Source organism: Neoarius graeffei, chromosome 11 (assembly GCF_027579695.1).
Source record: "Neoarius graeffei isolate fNeoGra1 chromosome 11, fNeoGra1.pri, whole genome shotgun sequence".
NCBI lineage: Eukaryota > Metazoa > Chordata > Actinopteri > Siluriformes > Ariidae > Neoarius > Neoarius graeffei.
In genome coordinates, this window is record NC_083579.1 from 61,189,350 (window position 1) to 61,216,912 (window position 27,563).

General features: G+C 39.4%; 2 protein-coding genes across 4 annotated transcripts in view; both read right to left on the minus strand.

Annotated features, from left to right (window-relative positions):
• Positions 1-1,326: 1,326 nt before the first annotated feature.
• On the minus strand, positions 1,327-7,589 carry si:dkeyp-110a12.4 (alpha-tectorin). Its single transcript, XM_060932815.1, has 7 exons — positions 7,147-7,589; positions 5,733-5,893; positions 5,381-5,516; positions 3,439-3,533; positions 2,094-2,262; positions 1,765-1,879; positions 1,327-1,660 (listed from the first exon to the last, which is right to left on the minus strand). The coding sequence occupies exons 1-7, from the start codon at positions 7,291-7,293 to the stop codon at positions 1,488-1,490; spliced, it is 996 nt and encodes a 331-aa protein (XP_060788798.1). The 5' UTR covers positions 7,294-7,589; the 3' UTR covers positions 1,327-1,487.
• Positions 7,590-10,921: 3,332 nt separating this feature from the next.
• Positions 10,922-27,563, minus strand: part of shprh (SNF2 histone linker PHD RING helicase) — a 28,839-nt gene continuing 12,197 nt past the window's right edge. For 2 of the 3 annotated variants that reach the window (XM_060934462.1, XM_060934461.1), the window contains exons 10-29: positions 27,450-27,528; positions 26,254-26,417; positions 23,697-23,953; positions 23,409-23,530; positions 23,227-23,315; positions 23,007-23,099; positions 22,765-22,872; positions 22,542-22,684; positions 22,251-22,424; positions 21,846-21,908; positions 21,503-21,728; positions 18,121-18,258; positions 17,919-18,020; positions 17,607-17,678; positions 17,262-17,450; positions 17,093-17,185; positions 14,751-14,837; positions 14,358-14,536; positions 13,637-13,717; positions 10,922-11,878 (exon numbers count right to left, since the gene is read on the minus strand). In XM_060934462.1, the coding sequence (XP_060790445.1) occupies positions 11,782-11,878; positions 13,637-13,717; positions 14,358-14,536; positions 14,751-14,837; positions 17,093-17,185; positions 17,262-17,450; positions 17,607-17,678; positions 17,919-18,020; positions 18,121-18,258; positions 21,503-21,728; positions 21,846-21,908; positions 22,251-22,424; positions 22,542-22,684; positions 22,765-22,872; positions 23,007-23,099; positions 23,227-23,315; positions 23,409-23,530; positions 23,697-23,953; positions 26,254-26,417; positions 27,450-27,528 (2,556 nt within the window). In that variant the 3' untranslated portion in view covers positions 10,922-11,781. Of the gene's footprint in view, positions 11,879-13,636; positions 13,718-14,357; positions 14,537-14,750; positions 14,838-17,092; positions 17,186-17,261; positions 17,451-17,545; positions 17,679-17,918; positions 18,021-18,120; positions 18,259-21,502; positions 21,729-21,845; positions 21,909-22,250; positions 22,425-22,541; positions 22,685-22,764; positions 22,873-23,006; positions 23,100-23,226; positions 23,316-23,408; positions 23,531-23,696; positions 23,954-26,253; positions 26,418-27,449; positions 27,529-27,563 lie in introns of those variants that run through there. The other variant, XR_009655656.1, reaches the window with a different exon arrangement.

Below are 27,563 nucleotides of genomic sequence, written 5' to 3' on the forward strand. Positions count from 1 at the left end.
GGCAGGGTACACCCTGGACAAGTCGCCAGGTCATCGCAGGGCTACATAGACACAACCAACCATTCACACTCGCTTTCACATCTACGGTCAATTTAGAGCCACCAGTTAGCCTAACTTGCATCTCTTTGGACTGTGGGGGAAACCAGAGCACCTGGAGGAAACCCACACAGACACAGGGAGAACATGCAAACTCCACACAGAAAGACCCCCGTCGACCACTGGGCTTGAACACGGAACCTTCTTGCTGTGAGGTGACCGTGCTAACCACTATACCACCATGCCGCCAACAAACAGACAAATAAATAAAAACACAAACAAAATCAGTATCTCATCTCATCTCATTATCTCTAGCCGCTTTATCCTTCTACAGGGTCGCAGGCAAGCTTGAGCCTATCCCAGCTGACTACGGGCGAAAGGCGGGGTACACCCTGGACAAGTCGCCAGGTCATCACAGGGCTGACACATAGACACAGACAACCATTCACACTCACATTCACACCTACGGTCAATTTAGAGTCACCAGTTAACCTAACCTGCATGTCTTTGGACTGTGGGGGAAACCAGAGCACCTGGAGAAAACCCACACAGACACAGGGAGAACATGCAAACAGACACAGGGAGAACATGCAAACTCCACACAGAAAGACCCCCGTCGACCACTGGGCTTGAACACGGAACCTTCTTGCTGTGAGGTGACCGTGCTAACCACTATACCACCATGCCGCCAACAAACAGACAAATAAATAAAAACACAAACAAAATCAGTATATGAAAGTTATTTTAAACTTCATTTCCTTAGTCACATCTGACAGAAAACAAAAAAAAGATTATCCATCCATTATCTGTAGCCACTTATCCTGTTCTACAGGGTCGCAGGCAAGCTGGAGCCTATCCCAGCTGACTATGGGCGAGGGGCAGGGTACACCCTGGACAAGTCACCAGGTCATCGCAGGGCTGACACAACCAATCATTCTCACTCGCTTTCACACCTACGGTCAATTTAAAGCTACCAGTTAGCCTAACTTGCATGTCTTTGGACTGTAGGGGAAACCGGAGCACCCGGAGGAAACCCACACAGACACGGGGAGAACATGCAAACTCCACACAGAAAGGTCCCTGTCGACCACTGGGCTTGAACACGGAACCTTCTTGCTGTGAGGTGACAGTGCTAACCATTACACCACCGTGTTGCCAACAAACAGACAAATAAATAAAACACAAACAAATAAGTATATGAAAGTTATTTTATTTTAAATTTCTTCATTTCCTTAGTCACATCTGACAGCAAATACAGATTAAAGAATCATAAAATAAATGCACATCTAAAAGAAAGCCTTCTCAGTGAAACCTATAGACTAATATATTGCACTACACTTATTTATTTGTAGTTCATTAGAACAACATATTGTATTTGTAATGCTCTCTGTACATAATATATATTTAATTTCATGTGTGTGTAAGAGAGGTACTTTCTTGTGGACCTCAGCTTAGCTGGCCACCTCTGAGATGTGGTGGATATTAGACAGGGTGAGTTGGGCCTCTTGGGTAGGATAAGACCGTCTGTTTTTGAGCCACAGCCTCCCAAACATACCAGTGATGAGCAGCAGAACCACCAACAGACTTCCAAGCACAAAGGTTTCTACGGGGGGAACACTTCCATCTAAAGCAGAGGTTGGATAAAATAGGAAGGTACTGACAGTGAACAAATCACTTGCTCCTCTATGGAACTGTATTATATGTCGTAAAAGTACAGATAAAACTTACTCGGAGAGCTGTTATCAGAGTGAATCTGGTGTCTTTTAATTGGTCCATAGGACACAGTATGGGACAGAGCAACGTCTCTGCGTATCCGTGCTGATGTATCCTCAGTAGAGCAGTTCTGTTATATATTTTGAAGTAGTCATACCACCATATAAGAGGAAAAAACATGTGTTATGATGTGATTTCAGTTGGCTTACATATAAAACTGGTTTAGTGTGTATATTCTTGTTAATTTCCTCTACTATTACATTTTGTACATTTGAACTTGCTGTTGTACTATTTGTGAAGGTAGATGATGTGATTTGAGAGTGGTATAAAAAGTAGGATCTCACAGGCCGGCATGCTCCTGCACTGCTGTGGCAGATCTGGATGTTACAGTGAAGGAAGATGTCTGTGTAGGAGCTACCCACAAACTTAAACATTTGGATCCTGAACAGAGCTTCTGGGCCTTGTCCATTTTTCATCACAGCCAGCATCTGGTTATTGGTCAGCACTGGACAGCTAAGGACAAAAAAAAAAAAGCCTCATTATGTGCATGTTATTCCTTTTTATAAGAAAAAGTCATGGCTTTACTAAGTAAAATATACTGTATGCTATATAAGATTTGATTAACATACTGTATATTAAAAATGTTTATGCTGTATGTTCAGACAGAAAAGGTTCAGACTGTGAACATTTCAACAGTTCTTACATTATCTAGTTGTTATGAGGTAATGAATGAAATCCTAACAGAATTTTACATCATATGGGATAACTGACTTACATTTGTTATAACCGATGATATATTGACATGCTGTTAAAATAACAGTATGAAATATAATAAATACGATATAAATATAAATACATGGTGTTTCAAAAATTTTGATATTATTTGAGATGTAAATATCCCAGAAACTATATAGTCTAGGCAAATGAAACTGAACAGGCTTAATGTTCAGCAATATAAGATTTATTCCTCAAAATTTGAAAGAGAAATTCAAAACGTATGTGGATTCCATGAACGATTTCACAAATTTTCAATATGCGCGCCACCTGACACACACACACACACACACACACACACACACACACACACACACACACCCTTCCTCTTTGAACTTTTTGTGCCATGTCCAAATCTGGATTTTTAGAGAATTCTCTCATAAATGCACGCTGCAGTCTTGTTCGACTGTGTTTGAGCGTATACTCTAACACACAAAATGCCTTTTCTTTTCCAGTGAATGGCATTTCTATACCTAAAAAGATAAAAACAAAAAAACATTACACATAAAATTTTGACCTGTTTCCACACATGCTGTTAAAATCTGAGGTCAATTGAACGAGAATTGGCAAGGTTATTAGATTGTGAAATGATATAAAATTTTTTTGAAACACCCTGTATATTATAATCATTACTAGTAATATTACTAGTATTATATACACCGACATAATGCATACAACCATATGGCCTCAGAGACAGTTTTTCTTGGCAGCATATTTTAAGTTGTGAAAAAAGAGAAATAAGTCTAGGTTGTCATGGACAGGCACAGCTGTTGTGGTGAAATGCCTACTGTGCCCAAGGCTGCAGTCACAGGAACATGAGTCGTACAAGTTGTTTTATCATCAGCTCCCTTTGCAACAGGTACTCCCACCAAAACAAAACAGATTCGAACAGACACATGTTACATATACACAAACCTGTCCTTGATGAAAGTGTACTGAATGTTGCTGTATGGATCATGGTTCGGTGTGGCCCAGCATCTCTCCACTCGGAGCATGAGATTAGCTGGTATCTGTATGGTGAGATTCCAAACAGTCTTGTCAATAACTCATTGAGCAAACCCTGTTCCAAGCAGTCATCCGATTTCCAGCAAGGCTGAGAGTAAACAAGAGTATCTGCCAAGGGTCTGATAAAGCACAGATGGAATCACTGGATTCAGCTTTGCTCATGTGAGATGACTTATTGGATAAATTGATCTAATCTACAAGGAACATTGTACTGAGTCAGAAATTCATTTAGCAATTTGTGACTTTAATTAGACACTAATTCTTTAAACATTTAAGTCCTTAAGTTAGAGGTATCTACAATAGACACTAAGATGTTAAGTTTGAGGTATCTCCATAAGACAAGGCAGAAAGTCTCTAACAATGATAGAAGACTGTGATAAACAATAGCAAACATTTACTAAATTACAGGCAACATTTAATTACACACAAAATGATCCTGAAGTGTGGGGGGCAAAGGAGGCTTATCATCATTCATACAACTGTAATGGAATATTCAACATAAAAGCTCATTTAAAGTGGGTCCCAGGTGCCACAAAAAAAAAAAAATCAGTAAATCTCTAATAGCTTCTTAGAAGATTCATAATAGCTTATAATATACTACAAGCCATCTATTTTATTCTTATTCTATCCACAGCCACTGGATATGAGCAGTCGCATGCTCTGACTGGCTACTCTACGACTAGGCTCATATACCATGAGTAGAGAAAAATAAAATGGCAGTGTTGCTGAACCAACCAAAGACAAAATAAAAACTCTACTTGAAAACAAACCCCCCAAAAAAATACAAAACAAGAGTGTTCTGAGAGCACAATATCCCCTGCTGGCAACTATATCTATGCTAGAAGTGCTTAATACACCCTTATGACATTGTCAAAGTACAAGTTTGGTAATCAAGGGCCATAACTCTGGTAAAACGTGACTGAATTGAATGAAATTGCAATATGTGTATTGCCGACATATAACAAAGAATCTTGTCAAGTTTTGTGAAATTCCTCCAAAAACTGTGAGCGGAGTTGATTTCAGAAGGTACGGACGGGATGGACATCGCCATGACATAATCCCCCTTCGGGCCTTTCGGCCAGCGGGGGATAAAAAGCAACAAAATATGGAATAAAAGTATTTGATGGTAAGAATGTATCTTTTTATTTTTCAGGAATTATTATTATTGTTATTATTATAGCATTTTTCACTAATTGCTACTGTCATTTTGCTGGTCAGTTTACATTCTAAGTGGAAATGATTTTGTCGGAGGTTTTGTATAAAGTTTTTCTCATCTCATTATCTCTAGCCGCTTTATCCTTCTACAGGGTCGCAGGCAAGCTGGAGCCTATCCCAGCTGACTACGGGCGAAAGGCGGGGTACACCCTGGACAAGTCGCCAGGTCATCACAGGGCTGACACATAGACACAGACAACCATTCACACTCACATTCACACCTACGGTCAATTTAGAGTCACCAGTTAACCTAACCTGCATGTCTTTGGACTGTGGGGGAAACCGGAGCACCCGGAGGAAACCCATGCGGACACGGGGAGAACATGCAAACTCCACACAAAAAGGCCCTCGCCGGCCCCGGGGCTCGAACCCAGGACCTTCTTGCTGTGAGGCGACAGCGCTAACCACTACACCACCGTGCCGCCCCTATAAAGTTTTTATTTATCGAATTTGCAAAAAATAAAAAATGATCCGTTTCTCAAAATCCAGTGAATATGGATATAATAAATATATTATATTATATTCCACTCAGTCTCGTCGTATATGGTTTATAACCAATTTGGCACTAAGCACTTTGTTGGCTATCAACTCAATCAGTATGACTTGATTTCATGGAATAACTGTTAATTATACAAACCATGAAAACTTTCACATAGATGTTGTCATCAAGCATTAGAGAAGGAACAGTAGTCCATTTATCCTCAAAGTTTTCATCTTTATAAAGCAGCATGGACACTGAGAAATTTCCATCTTCTGTGTCTAGAGTGATCGTCCTGCAGACAAGAGAATGTTAAAAGGCCTCCTGAAGGACACTCAGTGATATTAGACACTTCAGATAATCCTCATAGTTACTATTGGTTACATCTTTTGTTCAACAAGAAAAATGAATATATGAACCCATATATATTCATATATTCATGTCTGGATACAAGGAGCTTCAGACTGAAAAGACAACACTGTTTGCATGATTGTGTCCTTAAAGTATTCACCTGACGTCCACTCGGATCATGTTTTCGCCATTAGGCTGCTGGACCATGTAGTTTGAAGGGTAGCGACATCCAAATGTAATGTTGACATAGCTTCTAGTGATGACGTCTGTTTCATTATTGTGAATGGTGTTGGTGAACATGATGTAAGTCTCATCAGATGCCTGTAAGTCAAAAACCAACCAACCAACCAACCAACCAAAAAAAAAAAAAGATAATCACATACAGTAAAATATGGTTAGGATTCAGCACATTTATATAGATGGTAGTAAGAATAGTAAGAAATTGTTTAAAAAAAAAAGAAGCACCCTTTTTACTCCTGAAAAGGACAGACTGATCTCCACCCCCTTCCAGTAGTTTTATTGCGTGTCTATAAACTATTCCTTCACCATAACAACAAACCCTCCCATATAGGTCCTAGTTTTAAGGGAAAGTAATATCTTAAATGTTATTTCTATTAGATTAATACTGGTGGTAGACTGACCAGCGAAAAATTTTGTTTTTATTTGCAAGCAACCTGTAAACAGAATGAAAATTGTGGCTACACAAGATTTCTAAGTGGTTCAGTAGATCATTTGTATACATGTTTTGGTACAAATGTAAAGTCCCCCAAAACAGAATGAGAAAAAAAAGTCTTTATAAACCTAAACATCCCCCCCAAACAAGACTGTGTTAACCTTTTGCTGGCTTTACAAAAAATGCTTCTGTGCCTTCGGGCTGAGCCTCTCAATGATACTCATCGTGTCAAGTACAGATTTATATTCTGCCAGGGTGAAACCCATCCTCCGAGTAATGTTACGACAGTATGAGCTGGTCTAGGGGGATGAATAAAAGAGGGAGTACAAAGTGTGACACTGAATTATTGTCAGCCTATTCACTACTGCTGAAAACACAGTCATCATTTACATATAAATCAAGGTAATTTAAAGCAGCATGGCTACTAGCCCTCCCCTTCAAGCTCTGAAAGCACTCCAGCCATCCAGTCTGAAGGGAAAGAAGCAATGCTTGCTCGTTCCTTCTCTGTATATTATCAAATAATTATTCCAGGGAAAACAAAGCCACCATATTAACAGAAGATACACATGCATTAAATCAGTGTTTTCTCACAGTTTTGCTTCTCAAAATATATTTCCTTCACTAAACTACATTATTTGCCACAAATAATGCAAAGAGCAGAACATGTGATAACAGTCAAAGGCACAATAATAATCATCTACAAACTCAAAGGAAGAAACTGCATTTATACCTGAATAAGGATTAATGTAAAATATTGCTCCAAATTCAAAAGATCCTATCTGTAGTGTCTACACTTTTATATGCAAATATAGCTCTTTCACAGCTTTTCTTTGGAAATGAAAGAAATTTCCTGGATCATAAAGAAGAAAACATTATATTGACTGAGAATTGACAGGTTTACCATGATGGTGCCACAGTCTGTAAGATTAGTCTTGATAGTGAAGACATAGCCATCCCCAATCTCAACGCCACGACACACTGGGTCATTTAGGTGCAAATCCCAAATCTGCATTAGAAAGAAAGCACAGGTTTCATCCTCATCAGACATGAGGAATAAAAATGACTACATCTTTTAAAATACATTTATATATTATTTGAGGAGGCACAGACATACATAAAGAGGGGGGTCCTTTTTGAGAAAAAAGGCACTTGGAATGGTCACTTGTATCTGCTCGTTAGTACATACGACAGTTTCATTAAGCTCTAGTTGGAGAAAAAAAAGTTCATTTAGTACTGCAACAGTTGCACATGCTCATTATTCACACGCTTTCCTTTATTTTATTTGCTTTGCATATGTTATATATGCATTTGTTGTACTGGTGACTAAAAATAAGACATCAACACATTTTTTTTTTGATAATCTAGACCCGACATGATTCTTATATTTAAAAAAAAATTCAAAATAAATTATTATACAAGTCTAAGGATTAGTCTGTGACCTACAACTCACTCTATTATCTAACTATTGTTATATTATAAGGCAATTAAGGCTGAATTACTTTGCAAAAATATTCAACATGAGCACCTAAATGATTGAGATTTAGTTTGTAAAAAGCAATCTCACCCTCTTCTTCAAGATGCACAGCTGGGATAAATGTCCAAATTGTAAGGAGACACCAAATCATCAGTGAAGCAGGTGCCATTTTTCTTTTAAAGATGTTACTCAATTTGTCTTCTTTACAGGTAAACCTTTACACCAAATCTCTATTTGCCCCAAATTTGTGATTCGTCTCACCCGTTCACCCTAAACTGCTTGCCAGCTGCAGATGTTGTGCTTGTATTAAACCCAGCCCTCGAAAAACAGCTCTAATGAAGTAGGAGCCTCCCTCCGTCCTTAAAAACACCAGCTTGAATTGATGACCACACCAACAATGAGATTCCACACATGAATAGGACATGCTGAGGGGAGTCCAAGGTAACATAGACCATGTATATTTAGGGTCATAAGACTGAAAATACTACTGACAGACCACTTAGCAGACACCTTACAACTACAGTGCTCAGCGTAAATGAGTACACCCCCTTTGAAAAGTAACATTTTAAACAATATCTCAATGAACACAATTTCCAAAATGTTGACAAGACAAAGTTTAATATAACATCTGTTTAACTTATAATGTGAAAGTAAGGTTAATAATATAACTTAGATTACACATTTTTCGGTTTTACTCAAATTAGGATAGTGCAAAAATGAGTACACCCCACAACAAAAACTACTACATCTAGTTTATGGCCTCCATGATTTTTAATGATAGCACCAAGTCTTCTAGGCATGGAATGAACAAGTTGGTGACATTTTGCAACATCAATCTTTTTCCATTCTTCAACAATGACCTCTTTTAGTGACTGGATGCTGGATGGAGAGTGATGCTCAACTTGTCTCTTCAGAATTCCCCAAAGAACATAACTTCTTTACACCACAAAGGTGAAGGCTACAAGAAGATCAGCAAAGCTTTACTTATCAGTCAGAATACTGTAGCAAAAGTGGTACAAAAATTTAAGAAAGATGGAACTGCAACCATCTCACAGAGACGTCCAGGTCGTCTACGGAAGTTAATACCTCGACAGGAGCGTCTTCTGATGAGAAGCGTTGAAGAAAATCGGCATGCAAGTTCACTGCAGTTATCTAAAGAAATAGAAAGCCAAACTGGGGTGACTATTTCCCGTGACACAATACGGCGTACACTGCAGAGGAATGGCATGCATGGATGCCGTCCACGAAAGAAGCCTCTCCTAAAGCCCAGGCACAAAAAAGCCCACCTAGAGTTTGCCAGGGCCCATGCTGACAAAGATGAAGACTACTGGGACTCTATACTCTGGAGTGATGAGACCAAGATAAATGTTTTTGGAACTGATGGCTTCAAAACTGTATGGTGTCGCAAAGGTGAGGAATACAAAGAAAAACGCATGGTGCCTACAGTGAAACATGGTGGTGGCAGTGTCCTTATGTGGGGCTGCATGAGTGCTACTGGTGTCGGGGAGCTGCATTTCATTGATGGCATCATGAATTCACAGATGTATTGCTCTATACTGAAAGAGAAGATGCTACCAATCACTCCATGCCCTTGGTTGTTGTGAACTTTTCCAACATGACTAAACACACATCTAAGGCCACTGTTGGATTTCTGAAGAACAGGGTGAAAGTGATTCAGTGGCCAAGTATGCCTCCTGATCTGAACCCAATCGAACACCTATGGGGAATTCTGAAGAGACAAGTTGAGCATCACTCTCCATCCAGCCACTAAAAGAGGTCATTGTTGAAGAATGGAAAAAGATTGATGTTGCAAAACGTCGCCAACTTGTTCATTCCATACCTAGAAGACTTGGTACTGTCATTAAAAATCATGGAGGCCATACAAAGTACTAGATGTAATAGTTTTTGTTGTGGGGTGTACTCATTTTTGCACCACCCTAATTTGAGTAAAACTGAAAAAAAAAAAAAATGTGTAATCTAAGTTATAACAGATGTTATATTAAACTTTGTCTTGTCAACATTTTGGAAATGGTGTTCACGGAGATATTGTTTAAAATGTTACTTTTCAAAGGGGGTGTACTCATTTACACTAAGCACTGTATGTCCCAAACCGCTGACCAATAAGGAGTCTGCTCATCATGTAAAGAGAATGGAGAGTTGCAGGGTGGTATCCTGCTTTGACTCACACTTTTGTCTGCACGGTTTTTTAAAGGACATGGCTAAAGTTTTACTGTTTCAGGAATCCCACTCTTTTGCATGAAAAGAAGTCCTGCTATTGAGTCAAGGGCAGTTCAGTGCCACACTGGCTGAGGAGCTGGTGACCGTAAAATTGTGTGGACAGACAGAATGTGGCACAGCCAGTAGTTCTATCAAAGTAAAACAAACACTGCTAGAAACTACATCAGACTCCTTGAATCATGCTCACATCATTCCATTACGTAAAGCAACAATCTTGGACACAGAAAACAGTAAGGGGGGGTTGCAGGGTTAGCAGTTTAACTTGACCACATTCAGTTTGGAGTTGCTTTTAGTAATGATAAATCATTGTCAAGCATTTTGCTTTATAAGTTGTGAATAACACATTTGGAATAAATCTGATTGATTGGTTTGTTTGTTAATAAATAACATAAAATGTTGATAGTTTTTGCTAGGCAGCCATGGCCTAAAGGTTAGAGAAGCAGCCTTGGGCCCAAAGGGGCACTGGTTTGATTCCCTGGACTGGCAGGAAAAATCCATGGCTGAAGTGCCCTTGAACAAGGCACTTAACTCCCAACTGCTCCCCAGGCCCTGGGCGTGGGTGTGTGATGCTTGTAAATCGCTCTGGATAAGAGCATCTGCTAAAGGCCTGTAATGTAATGCTAATGGAAAGAAAGTTTGGGTTTGACAGTAAGTCAGTGGTCATTGGTTACAAATAGAAATGGGTGAAATACATAAAATCATCTATAAAGCTTTGGCTTCTTTGAGGGGGAACCTTGTTCACTTATATTACTGTATATTATTTAATATTTTGTTAAAAATACAACCTAAACTATTTTAGATTTTTTTTTTAAAACCTGAAGTCAATTAAAGAAACTCTATAGCTTAAACCTTCTAAAAGTTTTATGGACATGGAATGTCTTGTCTTGGAAATAGCTAAAATGTTAGCATGGAATGTTCACAACAACTTCACTCAAATAACTTCAAAAGATGTACAAACTGATGGTTTCTTCTTCAGACATTTACATTTTATAGCTTTACAATATAATATAGAATGTGTCAACTCATAAGAAATACAGCTAATTAAAAAAAAAAGATAATTGTTTAAAAAACCCCCCACATTTTACAATTTTAATAGTTTAAACGAATATGAAACTGTTCGTTATGCCCCCAAACATAATCTAGTGCAATGCTTCTGGCGGAATGCGCCATCATTTCACTAATGATTATACTGACACCTAACAGACAATTGCATTTAACCTTCCTTAGTTGTAGACATTAACAGATTTTAAAAAACCAAAACAAAAACAAACAAACAAAAAAAAAAAACACCACACTATTAAAACCGTGAATGTTTTGGAGGTACAACCTACAAATAGTGCAAGTATTTCTTTTAATAAATTGGTGACATGACTTGTTAACCAGAAGAAAACTGATGTAAAATTAATGAACTAGAATTTCATTATGGTTCTTGTTAGCCTGGAAAACTGGGACAAAAATAAAAATAAATCCACTGGTCCCAAAATTCACATGCTTACAATAGATACACTGGATTCATAGCAATGCCTAGAAAGGCAGTGCTTATCTGTTTACATTTTATAAATACTTACATTTTCACTGGTGATGTGATGTAAATAATAATACATGGAAATGAAAGACGCTACAACAGACCATTCTGATCAAAATATGTACATAGAGGTACGTATTGTTCTGCCTGCTCAATTAAGCTCTAACCATGCTCCAAATTTTTAAATACCAGTGGTGAGCTTGTATACTGATTGGTGTTGTAATAGTCCCTTTTTATCTGCTCCTCCTTGCTGGTTGTGGTGCTCACTGGCCAGACTGTGTGGCTGTGATTGACCAGTCTCATTCCAGTGTGTCATTATCCTCAGTGAAAAGCTCAGCCAGATCAGCCACTGTGAACACAGACGCCTCCGAGTGCTTCATGGCTGTGGTACTATGACTGGATGCACACAGGAAACACCAAAGAATTATTAGGACACTATTATTAGAGGCAAAAATAACCATTACTATTACATACAGTGGTGCTTGAAAATTTGTGAACCCTATAGAATTTTCTATATTTCTGCATAAATATGACCTAAAACATCATCAGATTTTCCCACAAGTCCTAAAAGTAGATAAAGAGAACCCAGTTAAACAAATGAGACAAAAATATTATACTCGGTCATTTATTCATTGAGGAAAATGATCCAATATTACATATATGTGAACGACAAAAGTATGTGAACCTCTAGGATTAGCAGTTAATTTGAAGGTGAAATTAGAGTCAGGTGTTTTCAATCAATGGGATGAAAATCAGGTGTGAGTGGGCACCCTGTTTTATTTAAAGAACAGGGATCTATCAAAGTCTGATCTTCACAACACATGTTTGTGGAAGTGTATCATGGCACAAACAAAGGAGATTCCTGAGGACCTCAGAAAAAGTGTTGTTAATGCTCATCAGGCTGGAAAAGGTTACAAAACCATCTCTAAAGAGTTTGGACTCCACCAATCCACAGTCAGACAGATTGTGTACAAATGGAGGAAATTCAAGACCATTGCTACCCTCCCCAGGAGTGGTCGACCAACAAAGATCACTCCAAGAGCAAGGCGTGTAACAGTCGGCAAGGTCACAAAGGACCCCAGGGTAACTTCTAAGCAACTGAAGGCCTCTCTCACATTGGCTAATGTTAATGTTCATGAGCCCATCATCAGGAGAACACTGAACAACAATGGTGTGCGTGGCAGGGTTACAAGGAGAAAGCCACTGCTCTCCAAAAAGAACATTGCTGCTCGTCTGCAGTTTGCTAAAGATCACGTGGACAAGCCAGAAGGTTATTGGAAAAATGTTTTGTGGCTGGATGAGACCAAAATAGAACTTTTTGGTTTAAAGGAGAAGCATTATGTTTGGAGAAAGGAAAACACTGCATTCCAGCATAAGAACCTTATCCCATCTGTGAAACATGGTGGTGGTAGTATCATGGTTTGGGCCTGTTTTGCTGCATCTGGGCCAGGATGGCTTGCCATCATTGATGGAACAATGAATTCTGAATTATACCAGCGAATTCTAAAGGAAAATGTCAGGACATCTGTCCATGAACTGAATCTCAAGAGAAGGTGGGTCATGCAGCAAGACAATGACCCTAAGCACACAAGTCGTTCTACCAAAGAATGGTTAAAGAAGAATAAAGTTAATGTTTTGGAATGGCCAAGTCAAAGTCCTGACCTTAATCCAATCAAAATGTTATGGAAGGACCTGAAGCGAGCAGTTCATGTGAGGAAACCCACCAACATCCCAGAGTTGAAGCTGTTCTGTACGAAGGAATGGGCTAAAATTCCTCCAAGCCAGTGTGCAGGACTGACCAACAGTTACCGGAAACGTTTAGCTGCAGTTATTGCTGCACAAGGGGGTCACACCAGATACTGAAAGCAAAGGTTCACATACTTTTGCCATTCACAGATATGTAATATTGGATCATTTTCCTCAATAAATAAATGACCAAGTATAATATGTTTGTCTCATTTGTTTAACTGGGTTCTCTTTATCTACTTTTAGGACTTGTGTGAAAATCTGATGCTTTCGGTCATATTTATGCAGAAATATAGAAAATTCTAAAGGGTTCACAAACTTTCAAGCACCACTGTACACCAAAAAAACAAACCAAAAAAAAGGGTAATGAGACAACCCATGAACACACTTCATTTTGCATATGCTCACCTTTTCTCTGCTGTTTTCAGCATGGCCTGCATGCGCTCCTCAATTGTGGACTTAATCAGGAACCGGTGTACAAAAGTGGGTCTAGGGAACAAAAACCAATGGATAAGTAATTAATGGCTCGTCACTGCCGACATTTGAGGTCAGTTGGTGCCATATGAAGGATCATTGTGACTTGTTATTTTACGATGCCCTCTGGCATAGTTTCTTATTTTCTCCAAATCTGTGACTTTTCCATGCCCTTTAAGCAACTCATTTGTTGGCGATGGAGTTCAACTCAGATGCCCAAAAACTATTATTTATGTTCTTTTTCAGTGATTTTCATTTTCCCCCAAAATGAGATTTCAATTTAATTTTATTTATACAGTGCTTTTAAGACATACATTAGTTTTAAAAATGGTGTAAATTGTAAATGATATAAAATGCATATACGTATATATGGTATATAAAAAGTGAGAACTTAATGTGCATTTGAATTTGGTGGGTTCATAAGTATTAGAATGTACCACAGATGTGTACTTAAACGTTTCCCCTGTAGAGTTGTGATGACAAGATCCCTACTACTAACAAATTACAGTGTCCCTTTTTTTAAAAAAAATATTAACAGTGCTGAATGCTAAAGACTCTCTCAGCTGCCTGCACTGTTCTTATTCCTTTCCATTGAAAAAAATAAAATAAAATAAAATAAAATCAACTATTGTTGTGGTCCTACACGTGAGCTCACTTGGTTTGGCCGATACGGTGCACTCTGCCAATGGCCTGCAGCTCATGTGCTGGATTGAGAATGGGCTCTACAAGCAGCACGTGGGTAGCCTCAATGATATTCAGGCCATTTGACCCTGTGTGCAATGGCAACAGCAGGATGTTGATCTTCTCCTCATATTTGAATGAGCTCAAGTTTTCCTAAAAGGAAAATCAGCAACATATCATCAAGTGGCAAGCTGTAAGCTGTTATTGTGAGCTTCATCTCTTGGATCTCTTAGTTTGTGCACAGATGCATAAAAAAGTGCAGACATGGTCACAGCCATGATATTCATATTGGCAACACAGGAGTAAATGTTTTCATTCTGAATGGTAGTACTAACATAAATGTGTACAGTGTAATATTTTTACACACCTGAAATTTATGAATCCCATTGATTTGCGAGAACTCCATGTTGTTATCAAAGAGGGCTTTTGCAATGATATCTAATACTCCCTGCCACTGAAAAAGATAAAGAGTAAAGTCAGATCAATTAACACTTGTTAAAATGTGTATTTTCTGATAAAGGTCACGCCAACAATACAGTGGCATGCAAAAGTTTGGGCACCCTTGCTGAAAATGTCTGTTACTGTGAATAGTTATGTGAGCAGAAGATGAACTGATCACCAAAAGGCATAAGGGTAAAGATGACACATTTCTTTAATATTTTCCACAAGATTACATTTTTATTTCCATAATTTACAGGCATAAAATACCAAAAAATGAAAAGGACCTGAAGCAAAAGTTTGGGCACCTGGCATGGTCAGTACTTAGTAACACCCCCTTTGGCAAGTATCACAGCTTGTAAACCCTTTTTGTAGCCAGCTAATAATCTTTCAGTTCTTACTTTGGGGATTTTCGCGCATTCATCCTTGCAAAAGGCTTCCGGTTCTACAAGTTTCTTGGGCTGTCTTGCATACACTGCTCTTTTGAGATCTATCCACAGATTTTCAATGATGTTTAGGTTAGGGGACTGTGAGGGCCATGGCAAAACCTTCAGCTTGTGCTTCTTGAGGTATTCCATTGTAGATTTTGAGGTGTGTTTTGGATCGTCTTATTGTAGGACCCATCCTCTTTTTAACTTCAACTTTTTTTTACAGATGGTGTGATGTTTGCTTCCAGAATTTGCTGGTATTTATTCGAATCCACACTTCCCTCGACCAATGAAATGTGCCCTGTGCCACTGGCTGCAACACAACCCCAAAGCATGATCGATCCCCACCCATGCTTCAGAGTTGGAGAGGTGTTCTTTTCCTGGAATCTGGCACCCTTTTTTCTCCAAACATACTGTACCTTTGCACATTGTGGCCAAAAAGTTCTATTTTGATTTCATCAGTCCACAGGACTTGTTTCCAAAATGCATCAGGCTTATTTAGATGTTCATTTGCAAACTTCAGACACTGAATTTTGTGGCTCGGACACAGGAAAGGTTTTCTTCTGATGACTCTCATGAAGGTCATATTTGTTTAGGTGTCGCTGCATAGTAGAACAGTGCACCACCACTCCAGGGTCTGCTAAATCTTTCTGAAGGTCTTTTGCAGTCAAACAGGGATTTTTATTTGCCTTTCTAGCAATCCAACGAGCAGTTCTTTCAGAAAGTTTTCTTCATCTTCCAGACCTCACCTTGATCTCCACTGTTTCTGTTAACTGCCATTTCTTAATAACATTACGATCTGAGGAAACAGCTACCTGAAAACACTTTGCTATGTTCTTGTAGCCTTCTTCTGCTTTGTGAGTATCAATTATTTTATTATTCAGAATGCGAGCGAGTTGCTTAGAGGAGCCCATGGCTGTTGATTTTAGGGACAAATCTGAGGAGTCGAAGAATTTATACAGCTTTGAAATCTGCATCATCTGACCTTTTCTAACGAAGAATTTGAACAAGCCACAGCTCAATAAGCTAATTAAGGTCTGGAACCTTGGTAAAAGTTACCTGAGAACTCAAATGTATTGGGGTGCCCAAACTTTCGCATGGTGTTCCTTTTCTTTTTTCACTCTCCAATTGTAAAACAAAAATACACAAATCTTGCATAAAACGCTGAAATGTCTCATCTTTACCTTTATGCCTTTTGGTGATCAGTTCATCTTCTGCTCACTTAACTATTCACAGTTAGTCTGGTTAACACCAGACCATATCACAAGTGAAATATGGTCTGGAATCCGCCTGTTGAATTTCTCGTAGGGGAGGTGTGGTTTACGATTGTCAACGGCCGTTTATTGGACATTGCGAATGTCTATCATTTGGCGTATATGTAGCCCATGGCCAATCATGGCAGTTGTACCCGGTGACGTAGTTAGAGCGACGAAGAAGGCGAAGAAGAGAAGGAAAGAGAAAGAGAAGGCAAAACAAAAATAGGAAAACAATGGCACCGAACGATTACTGCCATTTGTGCAAGACAAATATGAGAGAAGCTGGTTTGGTTAGTTTGGTTCGTATCGCTCGCCGCCATGTTAAATGTGATCCGTAAACAGTCCCAAATAAACTACAAGCTTCCGTTTGTCGAGTAGTACGCGTCACCGTCTTTCCACCCCTCCCCACTCTCTGATTGGCTCCCTAACTCAGGCGAGCCTTTAGACCATAGTTTCCATGCTGTCTTTTCAGATCGGAACGATTGTGCAAAGCAGCATGGGATTTCCCAGGCTAATTCACAGTAACAGACATTTTCAGCAAGGGTGCCCAAACTTTTGCATGCTACTGTATCTCAAATAACAGTTACCGTAGAGAATACAAGAGATTTAGCTCCTGGGTCAGTCATCTGGATTTTCTTAAGGGCTCGGACCACGGCTTCTACTTTAGTGGAGTGGCTTCCCTACAGCATGAAAAAAATGTCAAAGGGGGATTTTAAATTTATGTTGCACACAAAATAAACAACAAAAGGTACTGACTTTGACAGGAATTTCCTGGCCCTGGTCTGCAGCCTGGGTGGTGAAGACATAGGAAATCTCGGTGTGGGAAGTGGTTTGCCTGCAGATAGCACACTTTATAGCTTTCTTTCGATTGCCAACACTGTACTGCTCTACAATGATGGAAATGCACTCATTGCAGAAACAGTGTCCACAGGTGAGAACGGCCCACTGTCAAACACACACACAGTTACTTACATGCGCAAAGGTGTGACTTCTTTTCAGATGCATTCATATTACAAATGTGTATTGAAATGTTTATGTACCTGCAGTCAAAAGTTCACATATATATGATTAGATCTTCTTCATTTCATCATTTCAGCTTACCTCCTGACCCAGAGAGCGAGCACAGATAGGACATGGCTCTGGATTCAGACCTCCTGTTGATTTATCCTGTGACTGAAACAATTATTGAGTGGAAATATCAGCATAAAGTCTATTCAAAATATGACACTGAAATGTATAAACTTGAAAGTCACCAGAAAACAAAAGGTACTTATAGACTGTTGTAAGCCAGTATGTGTTTTCAATGCCCACTATAAACAAACAATACTAATTTGTCTTACTATACGGTCAAACAATACAGAAATTCAAGAAGACTCAAAAACTGGAACATGTAACACAAGCTTTATTTGTTACCTTCTCCAAATTGGTAAGATACAGAAACTGTCCAAGCTTTTTCTGTAGCTGGGATTTAGCCACAGCCCTGTCATTCAACAGTTTCACTCTGTTCTGCTCCACCTGAACCCAAATAAAACCAATAAACAAAACACATGCATTTAGCACAGTGGTCACAGTATATAATCCAGGTGTGATGCAGAAGACGCTTCGTTCTACCCACCTCATGTGGCTCGATGATGTGCAGCACTTTAGGTTTGGGCTCATCAGGAAGACGAACACGCAGTCTTTCTGTAGCCATACCCAGCTCATCTATGGCTGACACACGATCCCTCAGCGTCATCCAGTACTCATGCAACACCTGAGGAACCACATAACATTTGTAATCATGATGTGAAGGTAGTCATAATGAGCTACAAAAGAATGGACACTAATCTCAGAAAAGGTTAATGATCAATAAGCAATCAGACAGAGAGTATCGATGGAACAAAATCAGCTTCAGTCTTTATTTTAAAAGGGGTACGCGGGCATATTAAGAATACAGAGCACAAAAATACATTAATGCTTCATAGTTGCAGCTAATTTTCCCCAATCAACAAAAACAGTTATGCAATAAAAACCCCTAAAAAATAATGAACAGTAAAATTAAGAAATACATTTTTCTCCTCAATCACACCAACTTAAAGGAGAACTGAAGTCATTTTTAAACTTGCTTTATTTCTTAATTAACGCGTTATTCAATTACGTTTTCAGTTTTAGTAACCTTATATCGTGACTCATATTGGCAACTAATTGCAATTAAATACGTTATACTTATCGGCCTATTCGGTTTTTAGCCATGTTGAATTTAGTTCATTGGTCCACAGCAGGAGTCACTTATCTGCGCAATCTTCACGAGACTTGTGCAAGACTTAGAAACGTTAAGCGTCAGCGCCGCCATTTTGAAAACTCTTTTCTAAACGAAATATTGCACAAAAACAAGTTTAAATGACGATTACTGCCTACTTTTTTTCAAACTTTCCTGATTGCTATCAGAACAAACAAAACTTCCATCTTGATTACATCAGCATTCAAAAGAGGGCGCGCGCGTCTTTTGACAACGTTGGCAGATGTTGGTCACTTTGATTTCCGCTGTACGTTTTACTTCCGTCCTACGATGTCTCACACAAGTCTCAACGAATTTCGTGTACGGCCATTGCTTTGACATATGGACTGATATATTACAGAGCATATTTCAAAACACTCATAACTTGCTATAGCAGTGACAAAATAGCTATCAAAAATGCATTCCTATAGTTAATAAAATGAGATAAATAGAATTTTGATAATAAAAAAATTTGCCTTCAGTTCTCCTTTAAACCACCTACTATGGGAATAAAAATGACAGCGCTATAAGAAACACACTTCTCCACTTTCAATATCCTCCTCATCCTTCCTTCACCACCTGCTAAACTCTTTGCCACCTTGTCTGAAAAAAGTGGCCACCATTAGCAGCTCTCCTCCCACGCACACACCAACCAAGCCTCCTCCTACACATAGCGCAACACTTTCTTTATTCTCACCCCTCACTGACACCGATGACTCTAAGCTCCTCCTCACCAGCCGGCCCACCACCTGTCCACTAAACCCATCCCCTCGTCTCCTGCAGGCCATTTCTATCACACTGATCTCTGAACATAGAGGACAACAAATTGGTCTCCTTTCTCCCATTTTGATCAAAAATTCTCAAAAATGTGCTATCATGAATCAAACTACTTTACATTCTTGTAGAAGTAGTAATTCATTTTTGAGCAAAGACTGGTATATCTCAAGGATCTGTGCTTGTTCCTCTTCTTATTAAACACCAATTTGTTGTGAAACGTCATGTTCTCTCATTGCTTATTACCCTAGTCTCAGCATACGTTTCAGCTTACTTCCCAGAAAATTTGCCCTTTTTGAGTGAGCTTCTTCATGCAAGTTCCCGAATCCAAGATAACACTATGCAACCCAGCTTCCTGTCACTACTAACACAAAGGGCCACTTGTAGCTTTGGGGTAACAAGGAATGACCAAAGGCTGTATTACAAAAACTTCCTGTCTTATGTCCTGATGTAAGATCTGACAAATGTAAGATAGGAACTTCTTACAATACAGACCCACTGGCTATGGCTCATGAGCCCCGGACTCTACTCTGAGAGTCACTGCTTTAAAGGACATGGGACATGGATTTTTTTTCTGGGTATAATTATGTATAAAGGACATAAGAAATGCCATCTAAATCACTGCAGGGCGTCAAAAATGTGAAAATCATCACATTATTCAACTTTTTTATACATCAGCGTAAAACAATGATTCGTTAATTAGCTAGGTGGTCACGTGACCCGTGACGTCACAAAAACTTTCCAAGGAGACAGCGCTTGGGAATCTAATGTAAACAGGTTACCAAAATGGACACCATCGACAGTGACATTCCCGATGTTTCACAGAGATGTGAAGTTAGACCCTATCAATTCGAACCGATATCTGGAAATTCACATGAACATGGATCTTGTCTTTACTCTGACGGGTCAGATGATTCTGAGAGTGAGAGTTCATTCAATCCCCATGAAACTGAAAGCGGTCGGCTCGATAATACTTCCTGGTAAGTTAAAAACAATTCCCTCTCAAAGGCTAATGATCTGTTGAAAGAAGTATTATTTTTGTATCATACATTGAAAGTTCATCATAGATCTAGCTAAAGTCCGTTGCAAGCTAGTTTTTTTTTGCTGATATCTTTCGAGATTGATTGAGATACAATGCTTCCAGAGTCCGAGATGAAAACATTCAAAATGGCGAAACGCCATCACACAGCCAACAACACTACGCCATTTGGCGAAAGAGATGAAAATTAAGAAAAGTTAAACAAACTTGCCAACATAACATTTATTTAAATGTCCTTTAATGTTACAGGATTTCTTGACTGTCTCTACAGTTGTAGGAATGTTAGGCCCTGTATATTATGGCGCTATCACTGCCTCCATGAACCCGGCTATACGGCCTCTTAAATTTGGCTTGGCAATTAAATATCGCTCAGTACCTGAGTATTAATGTTGAAAGAATCCTCAGTGAAATGGTCTGAACACAGTTTGTGGGAAACAGTAGGTGCAAAGTTTTTTCTACGGCAGTAGTGAGCCCACACTTTCCTCAGCTTCGGGTCCTTGGGGAATGCAAAAAAACTTACTCCAGGGCATTTCCCATTGCAATTATTGCAACCATAAGCAGCACAATACACCATGATGTTCAATGTACGTTAAAGACTATAAAAACAATTTTCTTGTCATTCACTTCTCCATTCATCTACCCGCTTGTGCTGTGCCCAAAAGTTTTTGTGACGTATGATCACGTGACAGCGGCTCTTCCGGTTGTAAAATATGCATATCGGAGCTCGAGCAGAAATGCCATATAATCATCACGAATATAACGATTTTGCTGAATTTAATAGATGATTTTGTATTTGTTGATGCAATTAATTCATATTTTTAATGGAAAGAAACTGATATAGCGTGCATTTATGTTTCATGTCCCATGTCCTTTAAGTGATATCATACGTAAATGCGCGTTATAATTGTTCAGTACATGATTTCAAACCTTGTACTCCTTTTTCCAGAACTCAAAGAGCTCCATAAAAGTATTGCCCTCCTCTATAAGTTCAGGGTCCATGCGGCGGATCTTGGCGAAGGACAGGATGGCTTTCAGGGTGCGTTCTGTCTCACTGGCTGCCCGCAGACCGCGGCTAGTTGTGGGAAGCCTGTCGTCCATCAGCCCCTCCTCATCCTCGATCATCTCCTCAAAGATGGCTGTTTGACCTTTAACTCTGTGATGATACACAAATGGTTTAAGGTTAATTCTTAGTGTCTTGAAGACAAGGTCTTTAAGTTCTTGTATTTTATGTTTTATTTGAACTATTCAAATGAGCGTTTAAATTACTTACGTGTGAGAGAACAATTTTGATTCGTAATCTGTGAAGAGTTCATCAGATTTGCAAAACACACAGCTGCAAAATAAAACAAAACACAGAATGGATGAATTCTCTCATTAAACTCCACACTGGCATTATTTTGAACACGTCCCTTTCAACAAATGAATCAATTACTCAGAACAAGCAGTGTGCATGTCATGACAGTTGGGTCTGTTGTTTTTCTATTACACTACTACATCTACAAGTAAATTATTTACCATGCAGAAATACGACTAACAACAGTGGTTCATCAGGTTACTGATGTTAACTACTGTGTTGTTTTTTTTTTTAACACAACTGTATGTAAAAACGATTATCAGAGAGTCACTGATTAAGTAACAAAATTAAATCATTCTAAGCCAACTAAAATGATCTCACTTGTTCAGTGGAAGGCGCACAGGCCTCAGGTGACAAGCTGTTGCCTCCTCAATGACTTCTCGTGATGGAGGAGCTTCTAGCTCTTTTACAGCATCCTGAACGGTTTTCTGGGATTTCATCAGTTCATCCATCTGAGTGCTGAGTAAAAACTGGAGACCTCGGGCATCCCGGAACCTGAGAAGCAAATTGCTCAGGATGAACATTGCAAAATAAGCAAACAGAAAAAGCCCAAAGTTCAAACAAACTGAAATGATATTAGATAGAATTCTTGAAGAACTTCTTCTGAATTACTTGTCAGCCATTGAGAATTTATTGGCTTGCTGTTTGTAGCTGCAGGTAAGCTCGTTTTGGATGCGGCCAACCAAGTCATCATCCATTGAATACTGAATGGCCTGCTGAATAACGTCCAACCACCAGGGGGAGCGGAGGTTAACCTAAAATAGAGCTGAATCAGAAACGTGTTTGTGCTCGTTTCCTTATCCAGATCAACAGATCAAGTTCTCCGACATCCTACCTTGCGTTTGAGGTCTCTGATGTTCTGAAGAACAGGCAGGAGGTTCTGCTGAGCTTCAGACACTTCAGAGCTGACCTTAGTCATGTAGTGTTGTTTCAACTGCTCTGCCTAGTCAGAGAGCACATGCAGAAAATTTCAGTCTGCGTAAATCACCACATGAAACCGGTTAAATCCACTTGGCTCAATTTTTCTAAAAGATTTAGAGGTGAAAAATTGCTTTTTTCTCATATCTGCTTTCTAACCTCCTCTTTCAGACGATCATCTCGAAGAGTAGGTGGTATACCAGGATGCTTAGCATTTAGTAGCTCCATCAAATTGTGTGTAGCATGAAGTCTCTATATTTTGAAAATAGAAAGGATGAAGAAGATTCATAGATTTGGGGGGGGGGACACGTGGATATTTTCCCCTCACCAAGCATGGAGCAGGGCTATACCTGAACAGAAAGAGAGAGCAGGGTTATACCTGCAGGGAGTCTGTTTTAAGCCGGTCTTTGTGTTCTTCTGATGATCTAAGCACTTCTCTGTACATCTCCGCTGCCTCGACAAACTCACCTACCAGAGACATGAGAACACACAGGACAGGAAGGTTTTTAAACAGGCCCATATGGACAGAGTAAATTAGGATGGTGTTTTAGCACACGGTACCTCTGATAATGTGGATTCCTGCCAAACCATTGAGAGCACACACCAGCTGCCTGTGAGCCTCCTCACACTCAATACGACACTTCTTCTGCAGGGACTTCAGCAGTTCTTCCATTGTCATTGTACTGAACAGGATTTAAAAAAAAAAAAAAAAAACAGGAAATGGATATTAGCCATTAAAGCAACCAGAAGGTGGAAAACTGTTTATGTAGTCTTTAGGGATGTTCAAGGGGGTAAAATATAATTAATCCCCGCAGAATATGTTATGCTGCCAATCAGAATGTTTCTCACCTTTTCTGGAAGGGCAAAAACTCTCCCCTGACAGCCTGAGGGTGGCAGCAAGCCTGGCGAAGGCGCAACAGTGGGTACAGGATGGTGTTAACCGTGCGTCGGTCCAGGCTTCCCAACTTCAGCGACCAGTCGGATATCTTCCTCAACTTAAGCAGAGCATCCTGGGAGCAGACCTCATGCTGGCGGTGGTAAAAGTGGCCTTCCACAGGAGAGAAGTTAAGCCAGTGACTCTCCTCTGTCTGAGGAGGAATTTGGATCTGGAAATAATACCAAAATGCAAAATATTTTATTCTTTATCATCCACACATCTTCTAGAATTCAACAGCTGCAAAGCAATATTAATATAATTTCAATTTTATTTGTAGATCATTTTTAACAAAAATTGTCACAAAGCATCTTTAGAGAAATCCAGATGTAGATTTAGATCCCTAACAAGCAAGTGTAGGTACATTCAGTCCGTCTCTTTAAGAAACTACATTTCCCATCAGCCAACTTCCGCGTTGACCTACGTCACGCGTGGGCGGGATCATCTACGTCACATCCTCCAGGAAGGCATAAACCACCCGGAAACTCCTAGCTCCTCCTCTTTTGGCACCATGATCTCAACACGGACACAAGGAGAATCGCTCGCTCCGCCGGGCAAACCCAGATAAGACGTCTTTTCTTTTCTTTCTTGCAAGAATCAGAGTTTCGCGCTTTTCTTTGTTTACCTTTGGCCACGGTAAAAATCCAGAATCGCGCGATTTTAAACTCAGCTCGAGTTACAACCGGTTTTCATTTGTTCCTTATAAGTACGTACTACTGCAGACCAGGCAGTTATTTTAAAGTTAAGAAGCAATTGAATCCTTTTTAACTCAAAAGCTGTGCACATTATTTGATCAGAGACTTTCTTTTCATCACGAGCGACCACGCGTCGAACCAAGGGATCCTCTGCTCCACGGAATCGATTCACGGAGACCTCCACAACGGTGAAACTCCAAAGTCTCGGAACATCTCTTCATAATCTTGCTAGAGGCAAGATACTAAGTAAGACTGGCAAATTTTGGGCATAAAGACTAGTCTTAGGATTTAGCTTTTATCGAACTAGTGTGAATTTAAACTCGAACGGTTTAACTGTTTACACTGTTCGACATGCAGCGTATTGAATTGATTGTTATATTTTGTTTTAATCTCTCAATTGTTTTAATAGATAGGCTGTGCATGCTTCTCTTTATTCCTTACTAACATACTTAATTTCCTTATCACACATTTTGACCTTATCAAGGTTTCAGTGGATTCAGTACTGTTATAAGCTAGTGAAATTAGCCTACGGCTAATTTCTTTTGTCCCATTAGCATCCAAAGCTAAGTGCATTGTCTTAGAAACACGTGGCGGTCCTCCCCCACACACACAAACACACCTTAGCTAGCTTTCCTCTGCCTTAGCTAAACACAAGGCTAATCTAGGCCTACACAAACACGTGGACTCTCACAAACACACCTTAGCTAGCATTCCTTTGTCTTAGCTTAGCCACACGAGGTTAATCTAGGCCTACACGAACACGTGGTCACAGGCCTCACCTGGCCTCACAAACACACCTCAGTTAGCATCCCACGCTAGCTTCTTTCTTTTGCTAGGCCATAGGCCTTACCATGTGGTCAACTCCTCCCCCATAAACACATGTGGAGTTAGCTACCAGAGCTAATTCTCTTGTGTAGACCACACACACAAGGCCTCTCTCTCTCTCTCACACACACCTCACTGTTTGTATATATTTCAACTGCTATTATCCATTTTTATCTTTGTTATAATAAATTAATTTATTATTGAAACTGTGTGTTTGTTTGTGTTCCAATATCTCTGAAGTCCCCAATCTCCAAAGAATTCTAAAAGGTGCATATGATTTATGTAATATGGTAAGTGATCATAATAATTTGGAATATACCATAATTTAGCTGTTTGGTAATTTATTATTAAGCACCAAAATTAATGGTATTAATTAATGAGACTGATTAATGAGACTGATTCCATGAGTGATTTAATGATACGAGACTGATTCAAATGAGACTGATTCAATGAAAATGATTCAATGGTATGATTCAAATGAGACTGATTCAATTTTAATTATTAACCTTCAGATTTAATGAGATTGATCACTCAATTACCCAAATGCACCTACACAAGACAGTTGACAGTAGCAAGGAAAAACTCCCTGAGAAAACCTTGAGAGGCATCAGACTCAAAAGCGAACCCACCATGATCTGAGGGACACCAGATAGTAGGATAATAAATCATTACTCTTCTACAACAATAAATTGCAAAGTCATACAGTACTAACTGCACTGAAAAGATGCATGTATGAGCATAATGTGAATGGAAGTCTTGTGATCAGTACAGAACACTATCATTACAGCAGCAGAGATTTTTAGACTTATGGAAAATTGCTATTTACATGTACATTTTTTCCATTCATTCAAGCAGTTGATTGCGAACGCCTTTGGTTAAGGTCTCAACAGTGGTAGGACTTGACTGTGTCTTACAATAGGTGAAAACACTACATACAGGATCAACAACCAACCTGGTCGATAACATCTTTTTTGGCAGATCTCCAAAGCAGCTGGCCAATGACACTGTAGAGTGACCCTGTGTTTCCACGGCGATATGGTCTATATAACAGCTGATCCCACCAGTACTTCACCCAGTAAGGGTCGACTCCCAGAAACAAAACAAGACCATACAAATCTGCAGAGCGTTTCCAAGTTAGTTACTGTTACAGACATTGTGGAGCTCAATTCCATTACACTAAGGGCCTGGTCCCACAACACCGATAACTATACCTATAACTATACCTATGTCTGAGTTTAGTTCCAGTCTGGAGCAGTCACACCACAACTATAATTCCAACTATAATATCAGTTGGTCCTGCCACTCAGGTAAATAAAGGCATGCAACTTAGGAATAGTCATGGAAGTTTTTTTCAAGTAGTAGCACATTATTCCAGGTCATACTGTACAGCTTGGACTTCAAAACAACCCATGTACATACTCCGGTGGTTGATATAATATGGATAGGTCACAGACTACGGAAATATAATTAAAAAAAGAAAAAAAAAAAAGATACAAAATACGGAGTGGCTATGGATTTTAATACGGATGCTAATAATTTACAGATCGGTCACGAACATTTCAGTATATTACAGATTGATTATGGATTTCATAGGGATGATGCATCATGGATAAAAAAATTAAGTCTAAAACAATTATTTACTATTGATATTTCATGGAAAATCACATATCTGTGAATAAAAGATTCATGCTTTGTATTATATTTTTTATTTTCTGTGAATCCGTATTCCGTGACTTCATGATGCAACAAGGATGTACAAAGATACCTGGGGAAAAATAGCACATGCTCAGACAATGTCATCACATGTAAACAATTACCTGATTGGTCAGATGTTTTATCAGATCAGGTCCAGGCCTGGAAAAATTGCTCCAGAAGCAATCTCACTGATAAACCCAGGCCTGGGCTATAGGTATCGTTATCGGCCTGGGGTGGGTTTCCCAAAAGCCTCTCAATGCTAAGAGCATCTTAACTAGGAGAGTGTCCATTTTGCTGATTGCTCTATTATTTAATGATCTTTGTGCTACGATGCTTTTGGGAAACCCACCCCTGGTTTGACCACCAACCACATAAACTGCAGAGGACCTATTTATTTATAGTTATCGGTACTGTGGGACTGGGCCTTAACCGACAATCTGAGGTTCAGCTTACCTTCTAGACCTCTTTGTACTGGAGTTCCGCTTACACACCAGCGATTAATGGATGTGAGTCGCAGAGCCATCTCTGCAGCCTAAAGATAAAAGGAAGCATACACAAGTTCTGGGT

What these genes read in the sequence shown, in the direction of transcription:
- si:dkeyp-110a12.4 (XM_060932815.1), bottom strand. Translation starts at nt 7,293, where the DNA reads ATGTCTGATGAGGATGAAACCTGTGCTTTCTTTCTAATGCAGATTTGG. An exon ending in TCTATGTGAAAGTTTTCATG is followed by an intron (nt 3,534 to 5,380) that starts GTTTGTATAATT and finishes CTCACCATACAG; the next exon opens with ATACCAGCTAATCTCATGCT. An exon ending in CTCTGATAACAGCTCTCCGA is followed by an intron (nt 1,661 to 1,764) that starts GTAAGTTTTATC and finishes CCTCTGCTTTAG; the next exon opens with ATGGAAGTGTTCCCCCCGTA.